Source organism: Canis lupus, chromosome 1 (assembly GCF_003254725.2).
Source record: "Canis lupus dingo isolate Sandy chromosome 1, ASM325472v2, whole genome shotgun sequence".
In the NCBI taxonomy this organism is placed as follows: domain Eukaryota; kingdom Metazoa; phylum Chordata; class Mammalia; order Carnivora; family Canidae; genus Canis; species Canis lupus.
Window position 1 is genome coordinate 117,532,488 of NC_064243.1, and position 22,856 is coordinate 117,555,343.

General features: G+C 57.7%; 2 protein-coding genes across 13 annotated transcripts; both read right to left on the bottom strand.

Moving 5' to 3' along the window:
- Window positions 1–1,691: 1,691 nt before the first annotated feature.
- On the bottom strand, window positions 1,692–13,423 carry FXYD5 (FXYD domain containing ion transport regulator 5). Of its 7 annotated transcripts, none has more exons than XM_035709163.2 (10): window positions 13,216–13,409; window positions 12,444–12,504; window positions 10,967–11,050; window positions 10,177–10,230; window positions 8,668–8,784; window positions 5,488–5,583; window positions 4,391–4,420; window positions 4,239–4,313; window positions 1,975–2,020; window positions 1,692–1,869 (listed from the first exon to the last, which is right to left on the bottom strand). In XM_035709163.2, exons 1-10 carry the CDS (start codon window positions 13,336–13,338, stop codon window positions 1,770–1,772), a joined length of 786 nt encoding a protein of 261 aa, XP_035565056.1. In that variant the 5' UTR covers window positions 13,339–13,409; the 3' UTR covers window positions 1,692–1,769. The 7 variants fall into 7 exon arrangements, with proteins under 7 accessions (XP_035565056.1, XP_048951376.1, XP_035565061.1 ...); XM_049095419.1 differs by having other exon boundaries at window positions 13,160–13,285; XM_035709168.2 differs by lacking the exon at window positions 13,216–13,409 and adding an exon at window positions 12,723–12,869.
- Window positions 13,424–13,743: 320 nt separating this feature from the next.
- FXYD7 (FXYD domain containing ion transport regulator 7) lies at window positions 13,744–22,808 on the bottom strand. Of its 6 annotated transcripts, none has more exons than XM_049095492.1 (7): window positions 22,584–22,808; window positions 18,735–18,764; window positions 16,856–16,972; window positions 16,542–16,616; window positions 16,374–16,407; window positions 16,214–16,230; window positions 13,744–14,149 (listed from the first exon to the last, which is right to left on the bottom strand). In XM_049095492.1, the coding sequence occupies exons 1-7, from the start codon at window positions 22,612–22,614 to the stop codon at window positions 14,127–14,129; spliced, it is 327 nt and encodes a 108-aa protein (XP_048951449.1). In that variant the 5' UTR covers window positions 22,615–22,808; the 3' UTR covers window positions 13,744–14,126. The 6 variants fall into 6 exon arrangements, with proteins under 6 accessions (XP_048951449.1, XP_048951446.1, XP_035564868.1 ...); XM_049095489.1 differs by having other exon boundaries at window positions 16,365–16,407; XM_035708975.2 differs by having other exon boundaries at window positions 16,190–16,230; window positions 22,584–22,797.
- Window positions 22,809–22,856: the final 48 nt, after the last annotated feature.

Here is a 22,856-nt window from a genome sequence, read left to right on the forward strand (position 1 = left end):
ATATGCCATATATCGCATATAATACATGCTTGTTTTCAATGGATTTATCCTATTTATTTTTTTATATGAGAGAGAGAGAGAGTGCAAGCAGGGGTAGGAGCAGAGGGCGGGGGAGAGGGAGGAGCAGAGGGAGGGGGAAGGGGAGGGAGGAGGAAAGAATCTCCAGGAGACTCCGTGCTGCACGTGGAGCCTGACACAGGGCTCCATCCCATGACCCTGAGATCGTGACCTGAGACGAAACCAAGAGTCAGTCGCTTAACTGACTGAGCCCCCCACTCCCGGGGGGCCCCTCAATGGATTGAATCCTTATGGCTAACTTCTACTTACATGTAGCCATACTGGTTTTCCATACATGATTGTTCCTTTTAAAATAAATGTATTAAGTTAAAAAAGGAGGTGATGTCTTGAAAAAGTGAGTAATGATAAGGTAGGATGAAAATGTGCCAAAAATTGAGGAGAGTATATAAAGAGTCAGATTATTTGGGATATATTCTGATATTTTTCTTTTACATTTTATTTTCTTTCTTTTTTAAAAAAATATATTTTTTTTTATTTATTCATGAGAGAGAGAGGGAGAGAAGCAGAGGCACAGGCAGAGGGAGAAGCAGGCTCCATGCAGAGAGCTGGATGTGGGACTCGATCCCAGGTTTCCAGGATCACACCCTGGGCTGAAGGCAGCGCTAAACCGCTGAGCCACTAGGCTACCCTGTTTTTCTTTCTTTTTTAAAAAGATTTTATCTATTTATTCATGAGAGACACACACAGAGAGAAGCAGAGACGCAGGCAGAGGGAGAAGCAGGCTCCCTGCGGGGAGCCCCAGATGGGACTCAATCCCAGGACCCCGGGATCACACCCTGAGCCGAAGGCAGATGCTCAACTGCTGAGCCACCCAGGCGCCCCCTTTTTCTTTTTTTATGCTACCCACAGCTCACAAAACTGATTTCACAACCCATGAATAGGCTGTGACCTGAGGTCTGTGAACTCTTGTTATGCAACCACTTGTGAACAGGACCTCGTGTCTTTACCTTGTCCTGATGGCCCTTACCCAGGCTTCAGAGGCCTGCTCTGGCTTTATCCAGTTGGGTCCCTCTCCAGGGCCTGCAGGAGGTGCCCACCAGAGCCTGTGGCCCTTCTCGACCCTGCTCTGGGCCCCTGGAATTCCCTGCCCAAACTACCCCGAGCCCCCGTCTCCAGGCCCTGTGTAGCCTTCTTGGTGGCAGGCCCCTACACCGAGAGGTGGCCCAGAGGCAGTCACTTCGGCAGGGGTGTAGATGGAGTCTGGATGTGTGGGCTGGGGTGTCCGCACCCATGTGTGAGGCCCCTCATGATGGTGGAAGGATCTGGAGTGTGAAGAAAAGTGGACCGCTGGGAGGCCCGGAGCCAGTTACCACTACCACCCCCCAATGGGAAGGGTGAGCTCCATCGGACACCAGGCTCTGCACACGCACAGGCCAAGGGGCCCAAAGTGCCAGGAGCAGAGCCCAGCGCAGACGCTCCCACTGGCCAGAGTCCCCCACAGCCTGCCCTCCCATCCCTCCTGCCTCACACCAGCCAGGCTGTGTTCACTGTGACCCCATCCTTGGCTGTTGAGTCTGTGACCCCTCCCTTTATTCCTCAGGGCACCTGTCCCCGTCCTGGCTGCTTCTTCCTGCCACCCCACCCCCCAGTCATGAATGATCAGAGACCACGGGCAAGGACCACAGTGCTTTACTTTTCGTCTGAACAGAATGGGTAATTGGGGGGGCAGTGCCCAAGGAGCCGGGCAGCCCTCAGGGTGGGCAGGGTGGGGAGCAGAGGGGCCTCGGGCCATCAGCCCCGGCTCTGGCTCCATCCGGGTCTTCCCTCCCAGGCTGGGCTTTACTGACTATTCTGTAGGAGAGGGGAGGGAGGAAGCTGGGCACGGTGAGCTGGTGAGGACTCAGTCCTGGGGTGCCCATCGATGGGGTTTCCGGCCCCTACTTCTGACGGCCTCACCTGTTATAATTCCGACATAACTGGGGTAACCGCCTACATTTGCCACCTGTGGGTGAAGGAAAAGTTTCCATCATGAGCCAAACAACATCCATCACTGCACGCTCTGGGTGCTGGAGACGAGGCCCATCAACCCCGCCGCTCGGGAAGCTCCAGGGCAGCCTCCACAACCCCCCTCCGCCCCCAGACACACAGGAGCCCTTTGAAAACCCAGCCTCGCTTGTGTGTCACTCATTCATCCAGCGAACATTTACTATGCGCCTACTATGTGCCAGGCTCTGATCTCGACCCTGGGAGCCAAGCTGGGAACAGGAGTGAATCAAATCCCTGTCCTGGGGGAGCTGACTTTCTAGTCGAGGAGATGCTCGGCAATGAGAAAAACGACTCCGTCAAGTGTATGGACAGTGTCGTCAGATGGTGACGCGTGCCAGGAAGGAGGCAGGGAGGCCCAGGGGTCCGGGGCATCCTCATGGCGCTGGCTACAGGGGCCTCACTGAGCAGGGGACTTTTGAGCACATTGAAGGAGGTGAGGGGGGAGCCACGTGGACATCTAGAGGAGGGGTGTGCCCTGGAAAGGCAGAGGGAATGGCCAGTCCAAAGGCCCTGAGGTAGGAGGAGACAGGGGGGCTTAAGGCACAGCAGGGGAGTCAGGGGGGCTGCACCAAAGCGAATGAGGGGGGGACATTTCGGAAGACAGGTCACCTGACTGCCGCCCTTGCCTCCTCACCTCTTTCTACTCCCCGCCGAGCTCACCCGGCCCCAGCCACCCCGGCCTCTTCCTGTGGTTATTGCAACACGCTCAGCTCACTCCTGCCTCTGGGGCTTCGCCTTTGCTGCTCCCTTTACCTGTGTTCTTAAACCGTCTTTCTCACCATCAAGAATGAGTTCTGATTCGATCTCTTTAGAGGGAGTGTCGCCCCCATCCCTGTTGGCCTGTCATTCTGCTGTATCTTCCTTACAGCAATGACCTCTCAGCGTCCACTCCGCTCGGTCACGCACTTAGACTGCTTACGGTCAGCCCCCCACTGGCTGCGAGGTCCCCGAGGGTGGGGACCAGGGCACAGGGTGAAGACAGAGCAGGTGCCCACAAACCATTGTCACTGGAACGATTTACGGCCCCAGAGCTCATTTTGGGCTCTACACCCACACAGACCCGGGTCCAGTCCTTCCCGAATTTCTGTGTGCCATCTGGACAGACCCCTCCGGTCTCGGAGCCTCACTTTTCCCACAGCGGTGGGGACAGGGCAGGGGGTGCAGACAGGGACCCGCACACAGTCGGGATCAAGGAACAGGTGTTTATGACTGAGGCTACGGTACCCTGGCCCTGGATTCTGCGCTGCCGGCAGGCGTTAGGGACCTCTTCCGGGGGCTGTTCGTGCCCCCCACCCCCGCCCTAGACAAAATAGAAGCTGTGGCGTGTGCATCCTCCTGATGGCGGAGTTGGGCAGGAGCGGGAATAAAATTTGGTGTAAAAAAAGGCTTCACTGAGAGCTTGCAAACTGGCGGCCTGAGTGTTCCAGTTAATCAGCAGCATTTTAAAGACTGTTTTAAAAATTAGTTTTTCTGCGTGTTCTTCTCTCCATGCCCCCATCCGTCGGGCAACACTTACCCCACGCAATGCTGCCCCTGCCCCGCAAGCAACGGCATCCCCTGGCCCCTGGCCTTCTAGCTGAGCCCCAGCAGGGTGGGGGTGACCCCCCTGCCCCCGCCACCCCTGCTCCCTCCTGGTGGGCCTACAGTGGGGCGGGGGCTGGAGCTACAGCTCCTGCTGGGGGGGGGGCCCTGCCTATTGGTCTGTCTCCCAGCAGTCCCTGGCGTGGTCGCTGCCTCCCGTCACCTGTCACCCCTCCCGGCTGCCGGGACACAGCTCTCCGTGGCGGGGACCCTGCGAACAAGCCCAGGACGGCCTCCTGGAGTGAAGACTATGAGGTGAACGGCCCACGCACCCACAGAAACAGAGCCCCCTGCCAACCCGCCCCTGAGCCCAGGTGCCTGAATAAACCCAGCTGGGACCCCAAGAACCAGCCAGCCGAGCCCTGCTGACATTTCCAAATTGCACACTTGAGAGCTAAGCAAACGGTGATCATTTGAAGCCGCCGACTTCTGGGTGGTTTATAGGGATCTGCAGCTAATATGCGTCCTTTAAAACGACTCTGTCCCGGGCGCCTTCGAGGACTGAGCCCTCTGTCAAGGTGCCAGCGAAGGCCTCCTCGCTCCCGATCTCGGGGTCCCGGGGTCCACCGCCGCCCCCCATCCCCGGTTCTCACTCGTGAGGATGACAATGCCTGTGATGAACAGCACAGCTGCGACCAGCAGCCCCCGCTTCCGGAGAGTGTCCTCGTCTGCAGAGGGAAGAGCGGAGAATGGCAAGAGCTGCCTCCCTGCCTCCCGCCTCCCACATCCTCCGGGGGTAACTCACCGTAGGAGAAGGGGTCGTCCTCGCTGGAACCTGGGGGCACAGACAGGGACCAAGTCAGAGTTCGGCAAAAATTGTGGAGGGAAGCAGTGGATGGCAGAGTCGGGGGCAGGGGTGGGGGTAGGGGTGTAGCTTGGGCCTCGGCCTTGGGCAACTTAGAACAAAAGCCTCCGTGGCACACCCAGTGGCTCCCACCACCTCCCCACCTCAGCTCCTCACTCGCCCCCTCACCCAGATGCTCCAGCCCCACCAGCCGCCCTGCTGGTGGCCATGCCTGGCCCCTCTCACCTCAGGGCCTTTGCACTGGCTGCTGCCTCTGCCCGGAACACCCCCGCCCAGACATCCACGCGACTCCCCCTCTGCTCCCTCTCAGGGAGGTCTCCCCGGCTCTTTATGGGAAATACCCTCCAGTCACCTCTGACTCTATCTAATGCTGCTTCATTTCTCTTCAAAGCAGCTTTAAAGCACCTGATACATAATTCTTATGATTATGACTTATTGTCTCTACCGCCCCCCACCCCACCAGAATGTCTGCTCCACGAGGGAAGAGATTTTGGTCCATCCTGTTCACTGCTGTATCTCTGGTGCCGAGGACACAGTGGGTGCTTGAGAATATGTCTTGAATGAATGAATGAATGAATGAACTCTCTTTGTGACCCGTGGACATGTCATTCCCATCCATTCAGTGGGGTTGGCTGGGCAGGAAGCGGAAGGTAAGACCACGAGGGGACGGATCAAGGTGTCCCTGAAGCAGAGCTCCCTGCTGGCCCTCCAAACTGATCTCAGGCGCAGGAGTAGGTCCAGCTGAGACCAGAAGAACCTCTCGACTGAGCCCAGACTGAACTTCCAAACTCCAGACTCGGGAGCTCCAGACTCGTGGTTGTCCTCCTAAGCCGCTGCAGTCATGCGTGGATTCATTCGTCTATCCGGACACTTTTTGGCTGTCTACCTTATACCCCCACCCCTCCAGCCCTCAAGTCACGTATCCACCTGACACATGGTCACGGAGCACTAGTTCACGCCGGGCAGGGTTCCAGGTGCCAGAAATACACAGAGAATAGGAAATAGCCTATTTCCAGTCTGGGAAGAGAGTTACTGACCAGTTGGCCCGAGTGGGGGGTCCCGCCTGATGTCTCTGCCTGGAGACTGTCTCTTGGAGGGCGTGGTGCCTTTGGTGGGTTCAGGAGAAGGAGTTGCTAAAAGGTAGCAGAGGGTGGAAGTGAGTCGTGGAGGAAACACAGGATGATGGGGACGATGTCGCTGTATGTGTGTCCCCAGGAGACACTCCCCTCCATGTCTACACATGCAGGGGGCAGGAGCGGTATCCCCCCCCCCACTCCTAACCTGGGCGCAGCGGGGAGGTAGGTGTGGAAATATTGACCAGCCTGCACCCCCTGGTTAAGACCAGCTGTCCCATCCCCCTGGCTCCTCCCCCAGGACCTCCTGGGCTGCCTCACAATGGGAGAAGCAAAGGAGAGTGTGTGTCTGAGCCAGGCAGGGGGCCCCCAGGACGGGGCCCAGCACCGGGAGACGCAGAACCTAGGGGTACTGGTTGGTTGTAAAATATTTTGTAGGTCACTTCTGCTCCCAGACCAAAAATACTAGACTGTTCCTCTCCTTTAAAAAGTCGATGCCACGGGGCGCCTGGGTGGCTCAGTGGGTTAAGCGTCTGCCTTCAGCTCAAATCATGATCCCGAGGTCCTGGGATCGAACCCGACGTGGGCTTCCGGCTCAGCAGGAACCCTGCTTCTCCCTCTCTCTCTGCCTCTCCCCCAACTTGTGCTCTCTCTCTCTCTCTCTGTCAAATAAATAAATAAAATCTTAATTTAAAAAAGCCAATGCCCCAAGGAAAATATCTGCCCTGCTGACACTGAGAAGTGTTCCCAGTGAAGTGGTCACCCCTGTCTGAGGCCCTACTATGAAGCCAACAGGCAGAAAAACTGCCTCACAGAGCCCAGGCTCCCAGGCCAATCTCAGCACCTCACTTTTTTTTTTTTTTTTTAAGATGCTATTTATTGGAGAGAGACCGAGAGCACAGAGCAGGGCAGAGGGAGAGGGAGAGGGAGAAGCAGGCTCCCCACCTCCGCACGGAGCGGGGAGCCTGATGTGGGGTCTCCATCCCAGGATTCTGGGACCATGACCTGGATTATCAAAGGCAAATGCTTGACCCCACTGAGCCCCCCAGGCACCCCAGCACCTCACTCCTTAAGTATGAACCGAAGGCAAGGATCCCGAGATGTTCAGCTGGAGGAAGGCTCGAGCCAGACAGTGAATGCAAAGGACAGCCTGGGTGCTGCGTGGTGCTCAGGCACGCTGGCCCTAGAGAGCCTGGGCTCAAACGCTGGTTCTGCCGCTCTGGGCTGTGTGGCCTAGGGCGGCACAGTAACCTCTCTGGGCCTCCGCTGCCCTCCTGTAAATCGAGGTACAGACAGTCCCTCCCACGCGGGGGGTGTGGGGGGGACAGTCCCTCCCATGCAGGGGGGCTGGGAGCCATGAACAAGTGAGCACAATGCTCACTCTGGGCAAATGCCTCCTGTCGCTGTTACCACGGTGCTGGCTCTCAGGCCTCCCTGCTTCCAGAAGCATCTTCCTCTTTCTTGGGGGGGACTGCTCCCCCTCCCTCCTCCCGTCCCCCCCCCCCCAACGGCCTCCTGGGTCTATCAGAACGCAGGCCACAAGGGGGAGCTTGTGACCCAGTCTCCTCCTTCCCTGGGACCTTCCAACTTCCAAGTAGGCATGGGAGGCACAGCTGGGCGAAGTTAGGGAGCTCTGGAGCTTGCCCCGGGGACGGGCAGGAGCCAGTTCCTCACCAGGCGGGGGACAAGACCCAGCACCAGAGAAACACAGACGAAGGAGGGAGAGAGGCGCTGGGGGCGGGCGGTCCTGCCCAGGTTCTGGGTGACCCCAAGGCTCCTCGATGGCTTTTATCACTTGGCTCCATGACACCCCCGCCCCCGGCCCACTTGAATGCCTGTCACGTGTAATCAGGAACATGATATAATAACACAGAGTGACTCTGTGTTATTATCAGGACTCAGGTCAACCAGGACTCACAGCAAGCAAAGATGTAAGAAGGTTTCCTCAACGGGGAGGTGTGGACACAGTCACCGTCCCCTCACCTTCCCTCTTTCGGAAAATAGAAAAGAGTTCTTCTCCGAGACGCTTCATTTCTATCTGTTGTGAAATTGTTTTAATAGACAGGCTCTGTCAGAATTGGGGGCTTCACCGCCATCACTGGAAACTATAACAAGGATAAAAATCCACGTGGGGGATGACACGGCCTTAGAGGCGATGGTCTTGTGCAGTGCCCAGTCTCAGAACTGTGCACACATGTCAGCCTGGGAATGGCCCAAGCTACAGTACTTTCCAGTAGGGGCTGCTCCTCAAATATGAGTCAGACAGACCTTGGGGCCACCTGCTGCCTCCCCCCTGGCTCAGCTTCCTTTCCCATGCCTCTAAAACGTTAACTACTCGCTGGTCCCAGGGAGAACTACCTCTTCCCTGACTCCAGGTCTATGCCGTTCAGGCAGAGCAGATCCTGCTCTCCAGCCCCACAGTGGGCACAAGACTCAGGCCTAACCAGTCAGAGCAGTACATGTCCCTGGCTCCCCCGCCACCCCCAGCCAGACGTGGGCATGTGACCCCAGGTGGGCCAATGACAGTCCATTAAACACCTTGGGCTAGAGATGAGAAAGAGAGGTGCTCTACCTGCTGGGTGTGTGACCTAAATAGAACTATGGGACTATCTGTGCCACCAAGAGAACTTGAGGACGTAGATAACAGGGCTGAGAGACAGAGCAAGCCAGTTATGATGACAGTGCTTGAGCACCTTGATCCAGCTGTTCCTGAAACCATGAATCTGGATTTTACAGAACATATATAGCCATGAATCTATTTTAGCTTTAGTTGCCTTTGCAGTATTTTGCAACCGAAAAGCTCCTGCTCTCATATGAACAGGTACATAAAGGAAAAAAAGCCACACCCACATTTCCAAGGCACCAGCCCTATAAAGGAACCTGAATGAGAGTCCCAAGTCCAATCAGGTTTGGGGAATGCTTGCTGCAAATAAGCATTAATAAGACTCCAAGAAGTCCTGCCACAAAGAAATGTGTTTAACTTTAACTCAGAGTTTCCCTTGGACCGCAAAGCAAAACAGATGTCTCGAAAATGTATTAACAATTCCCCAAACGGGTGCTCCGAGAAATGTGCTCGGGGAGCTGCTGACCCAGATAGAGAATTAAACAAAATTTGCATGTTGCCCTTCTCGTTCCAGGACCTACCTCTCAGGCTGCTCTTGCCCGTTGTCATCGTCACCATCGCCCGATCCGCTGCTAGAAGCTCGGACGCTTCCGGGGGTTGTGGGGTCTGGGTCCCCTCCATCTGCTCCCATGTTGTTCCTACTCGGGTTGGATGAGCAAGGGGAGGGTGAGCAACGAGTGAATCAGGGACACTCAGGTCCACAAAACAGCAAGGGGCCCTCTCCCCTCCCCAGGCTGGTGAAAATCAAAGCTGTTCAGGCAGCAGGTGTCACTGCCTGGGCGGAAAAGGTGGGGGACGCGATGGCCCAGGGCTGGTGGTGGGGCTGATCCGTGCAACCATTTCCCAAGTGGCTTCGGAGACACGTTTCAGCATTTGTCTCCTCCCCCCACCCCCCGCCCCAGGTCGTGTTGTGGGTGAAAGCCAGGCCCTCGGGCCAGGCTCCAGGGTGCCGGTCCCAGCTGTGCGTCCCTGACTTGCTGCGACGCCTCGAGTGAGTCACTCCAAGCCTCTGTTTCCCTGTCTGTCAAGTGAGGTTGCTGCACCTCAGCGGGTTTGTGTGGGGATCAAATGATCAAACACAGGTAAGACATTGGGAACCGCGGCCGAGGTACAAGAAGCGCTTAGAGCCATTTGCTCAAGGAGCGGGGAGCGAGGTTGCTTATTGTGGCAACAGGTGCAGCAGAGGAGACCAAGATGTTGGGGAGCTGGGCATGGTTTCACCCCCACGCACGGGCCCCCGCACACCAGCACATGGGACGCGATCAGTGTTACATGGGAACTGGGAGGAGCCCCCCAACATACCCTTGCACGGGGCGGGTGGAGAAAGTTGCAGGACAGCAATCATTTTGCAAATGACCAGCTCACAAAAACGTACCGCCGGCCAGCATGGTTTCTGCCCGCAATACCCAGGTGGCACAGCACCACTGGGGGGCCCCCCCAATCCGGTGCTCGCAGTGGGGGCCTCTCAGAGACCAGAGTGGGGAACGCAACAAGGGATTTCATCTCGCCTATATGAATTTTATTACTTCCAAGCAGAACGTGTTTCTAGACGGCTGTATCGTTAAATATTGACGGAGAAAATCGGGGAGCCCTTTTTTGAATTCTGTTATACTGCAAGAAAGAGTTCAAAACTGGTCTGCACACTCAAAAAGGGGAAAAGATGCAGAGATGCAAGGAAGGCAAGAATGGCCTCGGCACATGGCGGGGTTGTAAAGCTCCATATATATGCCGTGAGCTGGGAGCTGGTTACACGGCGGTTCAGGTTAGGGTTTCCTCTGAAGTTGTACATTTATGGGGGGCTTTAGGGGTACTTTTCTATATACGTATTATTTTTCATGCTTTCGGAAGATTTGTTTTGAAAGACGTGGATGTGGGCGGCTGGCTGCCCCACCACAAAGTAAACCGGAGGATTCAGAGCTGGGGAACTGAAATGAGTAACCAAGGACCCAGAGTGTCGGGGGAAGAGGGGGAGCAGTGTCTGTCCCGGGCCCACGCCGCGCCCCCCCCCCCGCCTCCCCTGCCCCGCTCACCACCAGTCTGCAGGCCCATCCGAGGTGTGGACTGGGGTTCCCGGTGGACTGTGTCTGGAGTCCGCGAACAGGGGGAGGAGAGACAAGATGTGGAGAAGGTCCGTGGATGGAGAAATAACTCAATTTTGACATCATCGAAATGACTTCGTTAACCGAGTCGTTTGCTAACAGCCCGACGGCCCTGCCCGTGCCTCAGACCTCCCCTGCCTCAGCCGTCCCCTCCCGCAGAGGGACTCTCCCCTACTCAGAACCCATCCGCCTCTGGGAAGAGCCCCTGGAACTTTCTTTATGAACCACCCTTCCCTGGCTCTGCGTCCACTCATGCACTGAGGCTGGCACCAGCCTTGGTGGAGGTTGAACCTGAGACCCGGGTCTGGCCGACCGGCTTTGGCCTGTGGCCACAACGATCACCTCACGGTGGGACGTGTCACCTGAGCCTGGGCAGGGACACTCAGTCACGGGATGTTTGCTGGATTGGGAAGGACCACCCCTTTCCTCTGGCTTCTTAGCAGGTAGGACGGAAGCCTCAGGTCTCTAGGGGCCATCCTGGCCCCGTAAAAGGAAAATCCCGCTTGAGAATGAAGCCAACACAGGAGAAATAGAGCCGAGAGGCGGTGACAGGCTCCTGAGAGCATCCTCTGAGCACCTAGACCAAGCCGTGCCTGAAGGTCCATCACCAGACTTTCCAGTTGCACAAACCCCAAATTCCCAAGCGGTCTGAGCTTGAGATTTTTCGGCTTTTGTGATTTGCAGTGACAGGATCTTGACAGATCCATCCCTCTTTCCTTACCTGGGACTGGTGGGGTCAAGGCATTAACGTTCACACTGGTTAGATCTGCTGGAGAAATGGATGTGGCCTCCTTCAATATCTGTCCTGAGAAATCAAGGGCGAGGAGTCAGAGAGGAGCCTCTGGTGCCCCTTCTCTCACCACCACCCCCTTGCCCTCCCTTCAGAAGCTGTGGGCCGGAACTCGGGACACCTGGTAGAGCAGCGGGTGGACATTTGAAGGGGGGGTATCCATCCGCGGCCCTGGAGGTGTTTTAAGAAACCCCTGCGGCCAGGACCCGAACCCCAGCCCATCTGCCTGCCTGTCCTTGTGGGATGGGAGGCGCGATCTAGCCCAGCGAGCCCGGGGCCTGAAGTCAGGCCGGGGCCCTGGTCTCAAATTCTCCTCCCAGCAACTTCCTCGCCCCGTGACCTGGAGCAGGTGAAGTCCCCTCTCTGTGCTTCAGCTGTCTCACCTGTCTCACCTGTGGGGACACCTGGATCTACTTCTCGGGGCTGTAGGGAGGGCGAAAGGACACGGCAGAGGGAAGCATCTCCCTCACCCCTGGATACGCAGCCGGTTACAGCCACTGCCCGCCCCCTCCTCTCTGGCCTGGACCCCCTCCCAGGGCTCCCTGGCCTCACCCCTGCCCCCTGCAGTCTGCTCCCCGTCAACAGCCAGAGGGAGCCTGTGGACCCTGGGTCAGGGCAAAGCCCTGCTGGCTCCGACCCCCCCCACCTTGCTCCTAATAAAAGCCAAAAGACTCATGGGGCCCTCCCCCTGGTCTGTGACTACTTGGTGGCTGGCTGAAAGAACACATGAAAACCATTTTATCAAAGGCCAACGGGGACGGCTTCAGTGGAGGGTAGGCCCTGGTTCCAGGGGCAAGAAAGGTGGTCCTCTCCCCGCCTCGCCACTCACTAGCCTCCGGCACAGGGCACTGCCCGTTGCGGAGCCTCAGTACCCTCATCCATAAAATGGGCACGACAGTCCGTATAACCGAGTGGAAGTCGACATGAGTTCACACATGCAGCACCTGCCAGGTAGGAAGCCCCTGCAAATGCCCACCCCGGTCCTGCCTTCGAGAAACGCTTCCTAGGCCAAGAGTGAGACACCCCCAACCCTTGGGCGGGCCCCAGCTGGCCCCCCTTGCCTAATCGTGTATCACCCTGTATCCAGGCAGCTGCTTTGCTGGGAGCCTGGGCTTCCTGGCTGCTCAGTAGAAAACTGACACCAATGTCCCCGCCAAATCAAACTCAGTGGATTCTTCTTGGAGGTGAAATGGAGGATGCTCAGCAGGACAGGCTCTGGCCAGACTCATTGGAAGCGGCCACCCAGGTGCGAGGTGCCCACAGAGGGTGTAACCCTGGGCCCCTCACCGACACCTCACTTCCTGCTGCTGGCTCCGCAGGGCAGGGCAGCCGAATTCACCAGGTGCCCAAGCCAGTGCCCTCCAGGTGGGGGACTCTGGGGCGGAGGGGGGCAAGAGCTCAGCCTTACCTCTGGAGGGGAGAATCAGGCCAACGACGGTGAGGAGACACAGGTGACCAGAGAGCGACATCTATGGGGTGAGCAGGAACTGGGGTCAGCCATGACGTCACTGAGGCAGGCCCAGGACTGCACCGCCACCCCTCCCACCGGCCCCCCAGCCTGGTGGGATCCTGCAGCCCCTTCTTTACCCCCAGGCGAGCACCCCTGGCTTCAAGGGGCCCCTGCCAGGGCGGACAGCTGGTTCCCAGGGCGGGTGAGGTTTTAGGAGTGGAGGGCCCCGGCACCCACCCCCTGCTTCCATCCACAGGTCCCCAAAGAAAACAAGAAGCATCCGAGCAATCTGGGCTTCCAGGAGCAGCCACCGCACAGGGCCCAGAAGAGCTCCCCCTCCCCAGACTGACCCCGCGGGGCCCAGGAGGGCTGGGGGGCTGGTGCCTCCCTCTGGGGCTGTCCCCAGGGCCCAGGAGTCAGCAAGGAGGGGAAAGAGGAAGAATGAGTAATGTGCTCCCGATCTCAGAGGAAAAAGTGAGCCGGTGCGAGGGGCCTGTCGCCGCCGGAGCGGGACGGGACGCAGCGGGATGCGGGGCACCTCCGGGCCGGGCCGGGGGGGCGCGGGGCGGGGAGGCGGCGGGGGGCAGAGGAGCCGCAGCCCCCGGGGCGCCCCGGCAGGCGCGGGACGTGCGCAGGGTGGGGGCGGCCGCCCGACGAGCGCGGTGCCCCCGCACCTGAGCCCGGCCGGGCAGAGGGGAGGCGGCGCGGGCGGAGCGCAGGAGAGACTCACGTCCGAGCTGGGGGTCCCGAGCCGGCAGCCTCGTGGGCAGAGGGCGGCGGCGGCGGCGGCGGCCGGGCGGAGGGTGTGGCCAGGGGAGCGCTGGCGGGCGGGGACCGAGACGGGCTCAGTCATTTCCTCTCGGGTTTCCTGGCTTCGGAGCCCGCGGTGGGAGCAGGAGGGGGAGACGCTGAGGGCGACGGGGGGCAGGGGTGAGAGCCGGGCGGCGGCCTCCGCCCAGCGCTAGGGGAGGGAGGGTGGGGACGAGCGGGCAGGTCCCGTGGGTGGGGCTCCTTGGGGAGGCGGGGGGGGGGGCGGGGAGACGAGCCGGGAAGGGGCAACTGGGGAGGGGACGTCGGGCAGGGGAGGGGCAGGGGAGGGGAGGCTCCCGGGTCTCTGAGAGGTGACGGGGCCCTGGGGCGCTGGGGGAGGCGAGGGAGGAGGAGGGGGCAAGTGTGGGCGTGGGACAGAGCTCCCGCAGGGTTCAGTTTTGTCCTCTCCCCCCGTTTGGTCCCCACAGATGAGAACTTACAGACAGAACAGGGGAAAAAACCAAATGCACATTTATTAAGCTCAAGACAGACTCCAAGGGTGCAGGGCAACCGATCTTCTTCGGAGGGGAGACAGGGAGGTGCCGGGGAGCAGTACGTGGGGATCCTGGGGGGCTGGGGCTGGGCTCCCGGACCCCAGGAGCTGGAGGCCTGAGTCCCCGGATCCGGGATGCACACGGGCTCTTTGGGGGGTCGTCATTGCCAAGGCCTGGGGAGGGGCAGCAGGGTGCAGCGGCACCAGCCTCGGGTGGGTGGGGCGGCTCATTCGGGGGAGCGCTCCCCGGCGCAAGGCTGGGGTCCCCACCGCCTCCACCCGGTCCTCAGGCTTCCGCACTCAGGCAGGGACAGCAGTGGAGGTGCCCAGGGCTGGTCTTACACGCCGCCACCTCCAGGGGCTGGGGGGCGGGGCACAGAGACAGAGAGAGGGGAGCGTCAGAGCTGTGGTCACCCACCTGCTGCACCTGGACAAGCAGCCCCCTCCCACAGCCGTTGGGGCCTCCCATGGGAGCCAGACCCCCAGGGACTGTCACCCGTGAGCTAACACTGGGGAACTAGGGACCCCTGGGTGGCTTTTGTCCTGCCCCAGGGGACACTGTCACGGAGGGGAACACACTTGAGGCTAGAGACCCCTGGGCCAGGCTGAGCCTTTCTGGGATGTCCCCCTGGTGCCAGAAAGGGGGGGGCTCCATCTCCTCCCACGTCCCCAACCTCCTCTGACCCTCCCACCCCAGTCACACACCCTGTCTCCCCAACACGTGGACGCAGGCGGAATTCCTCTGTTTCTCACCCACCCGGGACCATCACTCGGCTGAGTGGGTCCCAGTCCTCTGCCTTTGCCCCGGGAGCAGGGCCACCCCCGGCCCCGCCCCAGGCTCCCGCGAAGTCACCCGCGCACCCCCACCAGGGGTTTTAAATCTCACGAAAACAACAGGAAACAAAACCCATGAAATTCCACACCAAATCCCCCAGCACTGAGTACCCCAAGGCCCACTTTTTAGCCCTAAGACCTTTAGGAGAGGCAGGGAGACTCCCCTTTCTGATGTTTCCCATCCCCGGAAAGGATGCGGCTCCACGAAAAACAGGTCAAGATATTTTTACAGAATTTGAATTAACACCCCAAGGAGTCTCATTCCTGCTTATTCTCTCCTACAGCCTAATCTCTGCCCATCTTCCTTCACCCCTTCCACCCACCTACACCCCCTCTCCCCACCCCACCCCTCCACACCCCCACCCCTCACACTCCCACACCCCTCACCCCTCCACACCCCAACCCACTCCCTCCACACCCTCCACCCCCTCATGCCCCACACCACTCACCCTTTCACACTCCAAAACCCTTCACCCCCCACCCCCTCATACTCTCCCACCCCTCACCCCCTCACACTTTTACACCCCTCATCCCTTCACCCCCACCCCACCCCTTCCATACCCTCCACCCCCTCACCCCTTCACACTCCAATCCCTTCCACAGTCCCACCCCCTCACATTCCTACACCTTTCACCCCCTCACTCTTACACCCCTCACCCCTCCACCCCCCAACCCCTCACACTTGTACACCCCTCACCCCCTCACACTCTTACACCCCTTCTCCTTCCACCACCCACCCCACTCCCTCCATACCCTCCACCCTTTCACCCCCCACCCCTCCACCCCCTCTGTGGCCTCCCCCCAACACTTCCATCCCCTTCCTCTCCTATCCTCCCCCTCCACCCTCCACCCCCTCACACACCCTCCATCCTCTTCACTCTTTCTGCTTTTCCTGTACTTTCCATCCCCACGCTTCTTACATCCCCGCATTCTCTCTTTTCCAAAATCAGCTTTTAAAATCTGTATTCTATGCATTTCTCCTCTTGTTATTTTGCTACAATTATTCAAAAACACTTCCCTCCATTCCCCCCCCCGCCCCCTCTCTCCTTCCCCTTCTCTTTCCTCCCCTCCTTCCTTTTTCTTTCTTTCTTCTCTTTTTAAGTCATCTCTACCCCCACATGGGGCTCGAACTCCCAGCCCTGAGATCAAGGGTCGCAAGCTCCACCCACGGAGCCAGCAGGTGCCCCCCTCCTTCCTTTTTCTAGGTCATTTCATCCTCATTCTTCCCACCTGAACAGTAGTCTGGAAAACATCCCCTCTTCCCGCCTCCCCTAGCACCTGCTCTGTGCCCCTGGGACTGTGGCCCCTCTGGTCGCAGACTTGTGGCTCCCTCCCCTGGAGCATCAGCCTCCCCCCCACCACCACCCCGGGCTTCCACACTCATCTCTGGGAAGCTTCTGTGGACCCTTGAGCACCGTCCCCACATCCCAGGGACTCCCATGGTTTAAGCTCTCCTACCGACGGGCCTGGCGCGGGCGGGGTCCGCAGGGACATCCAGCGCAGCTCCCCTCACCCTTCCTGCCCCCACCTCCCCTCCTCCCAGAACCACAGACTTCCTCACCCTCACCTGAGGAGGGAAGCTCCGACTTACAGGATTTGCATGTTGGGCTGTGGAAGCAAAGACCAAGAGAAAAGCATCAAGAAATCCAATAGCCACAGGCTTTGCGTTAGATGTTGTGCAAGCACCCCTGCACCCCGGGCTGCCCCCACCCCTCTCCTCTCTCTCCCCTCTGCTGCCAGACCTCTCAGACCTGGAGTCCGCCTTCCTGCACTTCACCTTCTTGCCTGTTAGGAGACAGACACAACGAGACAGGGCATGAGGGGCTGGACAAAGGCCGGCGGGGAAGCTGTAGGTGCCCAGGGCCCCCGACGCAGCCCTCTGTGAGGTGCTTTGGAGCCCAGGAAAGGGTCACACTTACTGATGATGATGAGAATGCCCAGCAGGAACAATATGGTGGCCAGAGTCATGCCCACAGTCTGTACAGTGTCATAGTCTGGGGGAGATAAGGGGGCGCATCAACGTGGGTAGTACGCAGCCCTCCCTGGAGCCTTGACTCGGCCAGGGGCGCAGAGTCCAGGGATGCTGCAGGCTGCGCTGGGGCCCCCCCAGTGTGAGGATGGACAGCAGGAGCTTGGGAGCTCCTGGACCTCTTTACCCTCCCCCTCCTCTAGATGCCTTGTACATCCAGAAAACCATGCTCTACGTCATGTATCGCAGACACATACATCTCACCTCCTTTCACGGCCTCCTCCCCGGTCCTGTCCACCACTGTCACCTGTCTGAACCATCGCAGCAAGCAAGCCGCTCTGTGGTCTCCCCACACCCCAGTCTCAGGGATCCTGCCAACACCTAAGTCAGATCGGGGTCCCTGAGCTCAGAGCGCCCCACCCTGCCCTGGCTTCCATTGCATTCCAAGGAAAAGCCAAAAAATCCTCACCATAGCCCGCCTAGTCCTGCATCACCTGGTCCCTGTTCCTTCTCAGACCTCACCCCACCCCACTTGCTTCCTCAGTCTCCTGCCCCAGGCAATCTGGTCTTTCTGCCTCTCCTGGAAGAGATTAAGTATGGTCCTACCTCAGGGCCTTTGCATCTGCTGTTCCCTCTACCTAAAAAGCTCTCTCCCCCGGTTTTTCTTCCTTACCAATTTCTGGGCTTTATTCAAATGTCGGTGAAACCTTCTCTGAAACCTTGTCTATTTAGAATTTCCCATCCTCTCCTCAATACTTTGTAATCCCATTCTTTCCTTATCTTCCTTCATAAGAAGCATTCTTGTCCAATATGCCACAGGAAATACAGTTGACCCTTGAACAATGTGCAGGTCCCCTTATATGCAGATTTTTCAATAAATATTGTACAGCACTGTAAATGTATTTTCTCTGCCTTATGAAATTTTTTTTATTTTTATTGTTTTGGTAAGCTCTACACCCAACCTGGGGCTTGAACTCACAACCCCGAAATCCAGAGTCACATGCTCTATTGACAGAGCCAGCCAGGCGCCCCTCTTCCTTCTAATTTTCTTAATAACATTTTTCCTCTAGTTCCCTGGGTTGTCAGAATACAGTATATAATACACATAACATACAAAATGTGTGTTAATCGACTATATCTTCTGTAAGGCTTCTAATCAACAGTAGGCCATGAGTAGTTAAGTTTTGGGGGAGTCAAGAGTTATATGTGGATTTTCAACCGCATGGGGGGTCGGCACCCCTTAATCCCCACACTGTTCAAGGGTTGATTGCATTTATTGGAATATGAATGTATAGAGCACCCCCTCTGTACCAGCAGTTGTCCAGGCCTCTGCCTCAGGGAATTGACTTTCAGAGTGTGATAAAGCCTTCAACAAAATAAAATGAAACATCAGGGCCATGTGACTATGGCTAGATGTATCTGTGGCTCCTGTTGGCAGAGAGTCAGGAAGAGCCTCTCCTAGCAGAACAGTCAATATTTGATCTGAACCCTGAAGAAGGAAAAGGAGCCTTAGTCAGCTGTTTGGAGAGCTAGATGAGGAGTATTCCTGGCAGAGGATACAGCACGTGCAAAGGCCCTGAGGTGGGAAAGAATTTGGCATATTGGAGGAACAGAATGAGTGAGCAAAGGTAGAGGGGTGTTTAGAGAGGGAGCCAGGGCCAGGTCTGCGAGACCTGGGGGTAACTTCTTCAAGCTTCCATGCTGTGGGGGTGATTTAATGGCCTCACTCAAGTAAATCTTTCCCACAATCCTCATAGGTAAAAACTAATACTATCCCTTATTTACAGAAGAGCCCAGAGAGGAAAAGTTGCCTGCTCAAGGCCACACCGCTGCTAGCAAGGAGATGAGCCAGGATTCAAACCCGGGCAGCCTGGCCTCCGAGCTGTATGCCCCTCTGATGACCACCATGTACGATCCCAGAGTCCTGGTGAAGCCTGAAGGAGGTCCAGAGAGGGTACCCCTCAAAATCTGGTTTTGCCCTCTGAGCCCAGCTGGTGTAAACCGAACCTGCATGGTCACATGGCCAGTGGCCCAGCAGGTATCATGTTGCCGGGGCTGAAGCCACTTCAGCAATTACTTGTGAGGACCTGCAACCACCCCTTTATCCAGCCCCAGGGTACCCTCATCAGAATCTGCCACTCACCATAGTAAAATGGGTCAGGCTCCTGAGGAACTGTGGGAAGGAAGGCAGGAAAAGAGAGAGAGGGGAAAAAATATTTCAACACTGGGTTTCTTAACATTTCTGAGGCTCCAGATGGGGCCACTGGTCCAAGGTTTCTGGGTAGAAATCAGATAAAGATGCCCCTTGATCTGAATGATACAGCTTCATGCATGGCAGGACACAAGGCTTGAAGAGTGGAGCATAGGATGGATTCCAGCCCCCTACTCACACCATTAGTCAGTACCTTCCCTTGTTCAGTGCACAACCTACCAAACTGTACATGGCAGTCTTGGTCCTAGTCCCCTGTGGAAATCTGAGGCAAGCTATGGACTCATTTCCTGAAAAACACATACACACTCCCATTTGCATATGATGCTGGGTTAACAGACTCCAATCCCACTGGTAAACCGCTGAGTAGACCAGCTTCCCCCAAATACTCCGTAAAACTCCTCAGTCATCTGACAGCTCCAAAAAAGTCAGACGCTGTCCCTACTATTCTCATCCACTCGCTCCTGCCATCAAATCCTATGCAGGGAAGCTGTCCTATAATATACCCTGTACTATACTACATAGGATACATACTTGATGACTTATTTCTAAGCCATCACCAATTTTAAGATTCAAAATTGATTTCATAATAGCTTTCTGGGTGTGTGTGTGTGTGTGTGTGTGAATATGTATGTAACTCTACCATCCAAAACATACCCATCCATTAGAGGACTCACCCCAATTTCAGAAATGTTACTGTGTAGATAAAATGTGTGGTGTGGGGGGGTATTTATCTCTCCCCCCCACCCACCTCCCTGTTCCAAACCATATCCCCCTTCAGGAGAACTCATTCCCATTCGAGAAGCCCATCCTGACGGCTCCCTAATTCCTGAGAGCTCTCAGTATGTTCTTTCTTGGCTAGAGCAGAATTCGGCACAGTGTGCCCCACTAGGCGAGGGGGACCAGGAATGTCAGGGCCATGCCAGGCACCGGCATCAGTGCTCTCTTCCAGGATCCGGGGAGGATGGCAACTGCCTTGAGACTGGGGGAGGCCACGTGACTAACTCTGGCCACTGAACTGTGAGCCCAGGTGTCCCATCTCTTCCAGGCTGGACATTTAAGCGCTCTTAGCAGAGCTCCCTGTGGCCATTGGCCCAGTGACATGAAGCTGACCTGTGATGGACATATCGTGTAAGTGAGAGTTCCTCCTTGGTTGTCACAAGCCCTTGAGGTGACACCGTTTAATATGTTTACACTTGCTTTTAAGACAAAAGAAAAAAAAAGTCCCAATTTTCCATGTCTGATGGTGATACCACATGAAGCTAATTACGTTTTTTTTTTTTTTAAAGCGAATCCTTGAAAGGAAAAATACTAAATATGAGTGTGGGGAACATCTGGATAGGCCAAAAACTGTGGAGGTGGTCCTCGAAAGTGTCAAGATGGGGAAACGCTATTTTAGAGTCATATGTGCTATCTTAGCTCCCCCCCTCCACCAGATGGGGAGTAGATTTGTTTGACTCCTCTGCCATTAATCGTGGCATTTATAAAAATATTTCGGGGAAGTTTTCTAGGATGAATGAAAGAAAAAATGAATAAATGAGTGAGCGAGTAAATGAATGAATGAATGAATGAATGAATGAATGAATGAGAGCCCCTGCTAGGCTTTGGAAGCTGCATCAGAGGTGGAGTGGACGGATTATCCTGATTTGTCTCCTGTGTTTCCAAACACCCTGCCCTCCTTAACCATCAGAAACCCACTGGATGAGCACCTGCTCCAGAATCCTCTTTGGTGCCACCCTGGGTGCCCCGTGCTCTATGCAGAAGTCCCTCTTCTGGTCCCTGCTGCCCCAGCAATCTGGTTCCTCAGGGCGAGGCTGGGCTAAGGGTGGAGCCAGGAGGCAGGAGGAGAAATGTGCACCACTCCTGGCTAGTTGCCAGGGAGACATCAGGAAGGAGGTGGTTGCTATGGCAACTGGGGCATCTTAAGAGGTGAAGAGAGGTGATGGGTCTGGGCACCCCCAGGCTGGGTGGGGTCCTGAGGGTTAGGTCTCTAACTCTAGGGCCAATCTTGACTCCCTCTGCTCCCTTTGTAGCTCCCATTGTCCCTGCAGGGCTGGCTTCTGGCCAAACCCAGGGTCCTTCTCAAGGATGGGGACCCAAGCCCAGCTGTGCCTCTGCATCCCCTTTCTGCTTGCCCCCTGATCTCTGACACGGTGGGAGAGCCCTCAGCTCCCTCCCCCATGCTCCCCCCCAATAATCCATTAATCAATTTAAGTGGTGCAGCACACAACATGCTCTTCTTCACCCCCCCCACACCCCCCCCCCGGGGTTTCCCAAGACCTGCGGTCCCCTCTTGTGCTGTGACTGGGGAAAAGGTGGGGGTGGGGGTGGGGCTGAGGCGTCTGTCCTCCCACCTCTGCCCGTCTGCTGCCATCGATCCTGTTAACCACCATCTCTGCGAAAAGAAGCCCTGGGCTCCCGCCAGGCCCGCTGGCTCAGCCCTGCCCCCTCTCCCTAGGGTGGCTTCCAGCCTCTGCAGCCCCCCCCTCCCCGCCCTGCTTCAAATTCTGCAGATATGGCTCAGTGCAGCAGCCCCTGCCTGCCGGGAAGGGGGGCAGGGAAGGAGAGATCCGAGTGGAACTGGGGTTCCCTTCACCACCAGGGGCTCCTCAGCACCACTGGCCTATCCCCTCTGGCCCTGCTCTCAGTGCTGGAAACCCCACCCCCACCCCTACCCCTACTAGAGCATCCTTCCCCTTGTTCCTCCGCAGAGGCAGGCTCAAGAGCGGGCTGTCAGGGGGCAGTGGGGGTTTAAGTGGGTGAATAACTGGGTTAACGGTGTGAAATGTAAATCGCTGTGTGGCTAGCCGGGGGTGAAGGAGGGACATCTGTGTGCACAGTCGAGTGCACCCTCCTGGACCAGACGACACCCCTGCATGTGGGCTGGGAAGGAGGGTCCCACCACCCATTCCTGCCCGGGGGGCTCACTGCAGTGGCTCGGCCCCACCCCATGCTGCTCCTCCTGTCTGTCTCCTGCTCTGTGGGTCCTTCTCTCTCTCCTCCTCCTCGATGCCTTTCTCTGTGCTTCTGTCTCTGATTTTCTCTCTTTCTCTGCATCTTTCTATTGCTCTCTGCCTTCCCGTCACTCCCAATCTCTTCCAGCCCCGTATCTGTCCTCTCCCTCCGAGTCTCGGACTCTGGGTCGCCTGTCACCCTTGCTCGCTCTCTCTTTCAGGCTCTCAGACAATTTTCACATTCCTTTCCGTCTCCCTCTCTCTTCTGTCTCTTTCCATCTCTCTCTCACTTCCTCCGGCGCTCTCCCCTCCCCTGTCTTTCCATCCTTCTCCCTCCTTCCCGCGGAACCTGCCTGTCAGGGATTTCTGGAGACACCCACCACAGGAGCCAGCTCTGGGAAGGAAAGGGATGCACCCCCCCCCGCCCACCTCGGAGACCCTGAGATTTGCAAGAGCCTCTGTGGCGGCCGAGCCCCCCGTTCCCACCCTCGAAGCCCGAAGCCCGGCTCTCCGCGTCCACTACCGCCGCTGTGCAGGACCAGCCGCCCGGTTGCCATAGCTACCGGTCCGCGCATCCCTTCTCCCGGGACTGCCGCTCTCCGATCGCTGGTCCCGCACGGGAACGACACCACCGGGAGGGGGTGTCCCAGAGGCCTGGAGGGGCGCCAAGGGGTGCACTGCAGGGGCCGCCGCCCGTGGAAGAACGGACATCCCCTTCCCCATTCCCCTCCTTTTCCGTACTGGCATCCCCCTCGATCCTCTCCCCTAAGCTCTAAGATCCCGGAGCCTCCCTGCCCACCCGCGCGCCCTCTCCCCAGGCGACGCTCACCCTTTGTGGGGGCCTGGGTCGGGGTCGCCATGCCGGGCCGGAGCAGGGGGCGGCTGGAGGCCGAGGCGGTGAAGGCGCGGCTGCAGCAGCTGGAAGCGGGACGGACTGATGTCGGGGGGAGATGGGGGGAGCCCTCGTGTGGGGGGGGCCGTAGCCAATGGGGGCCCGGAGAGCCCGCCCCCGTCCCGGCCACCCCCGCCCCCGCCCCCGCCCACTGCCGACGTCCCCGCCCCTTCCCCAAGGGTGGGGGCGCCCCCTGCCGGGGCCAAGGGG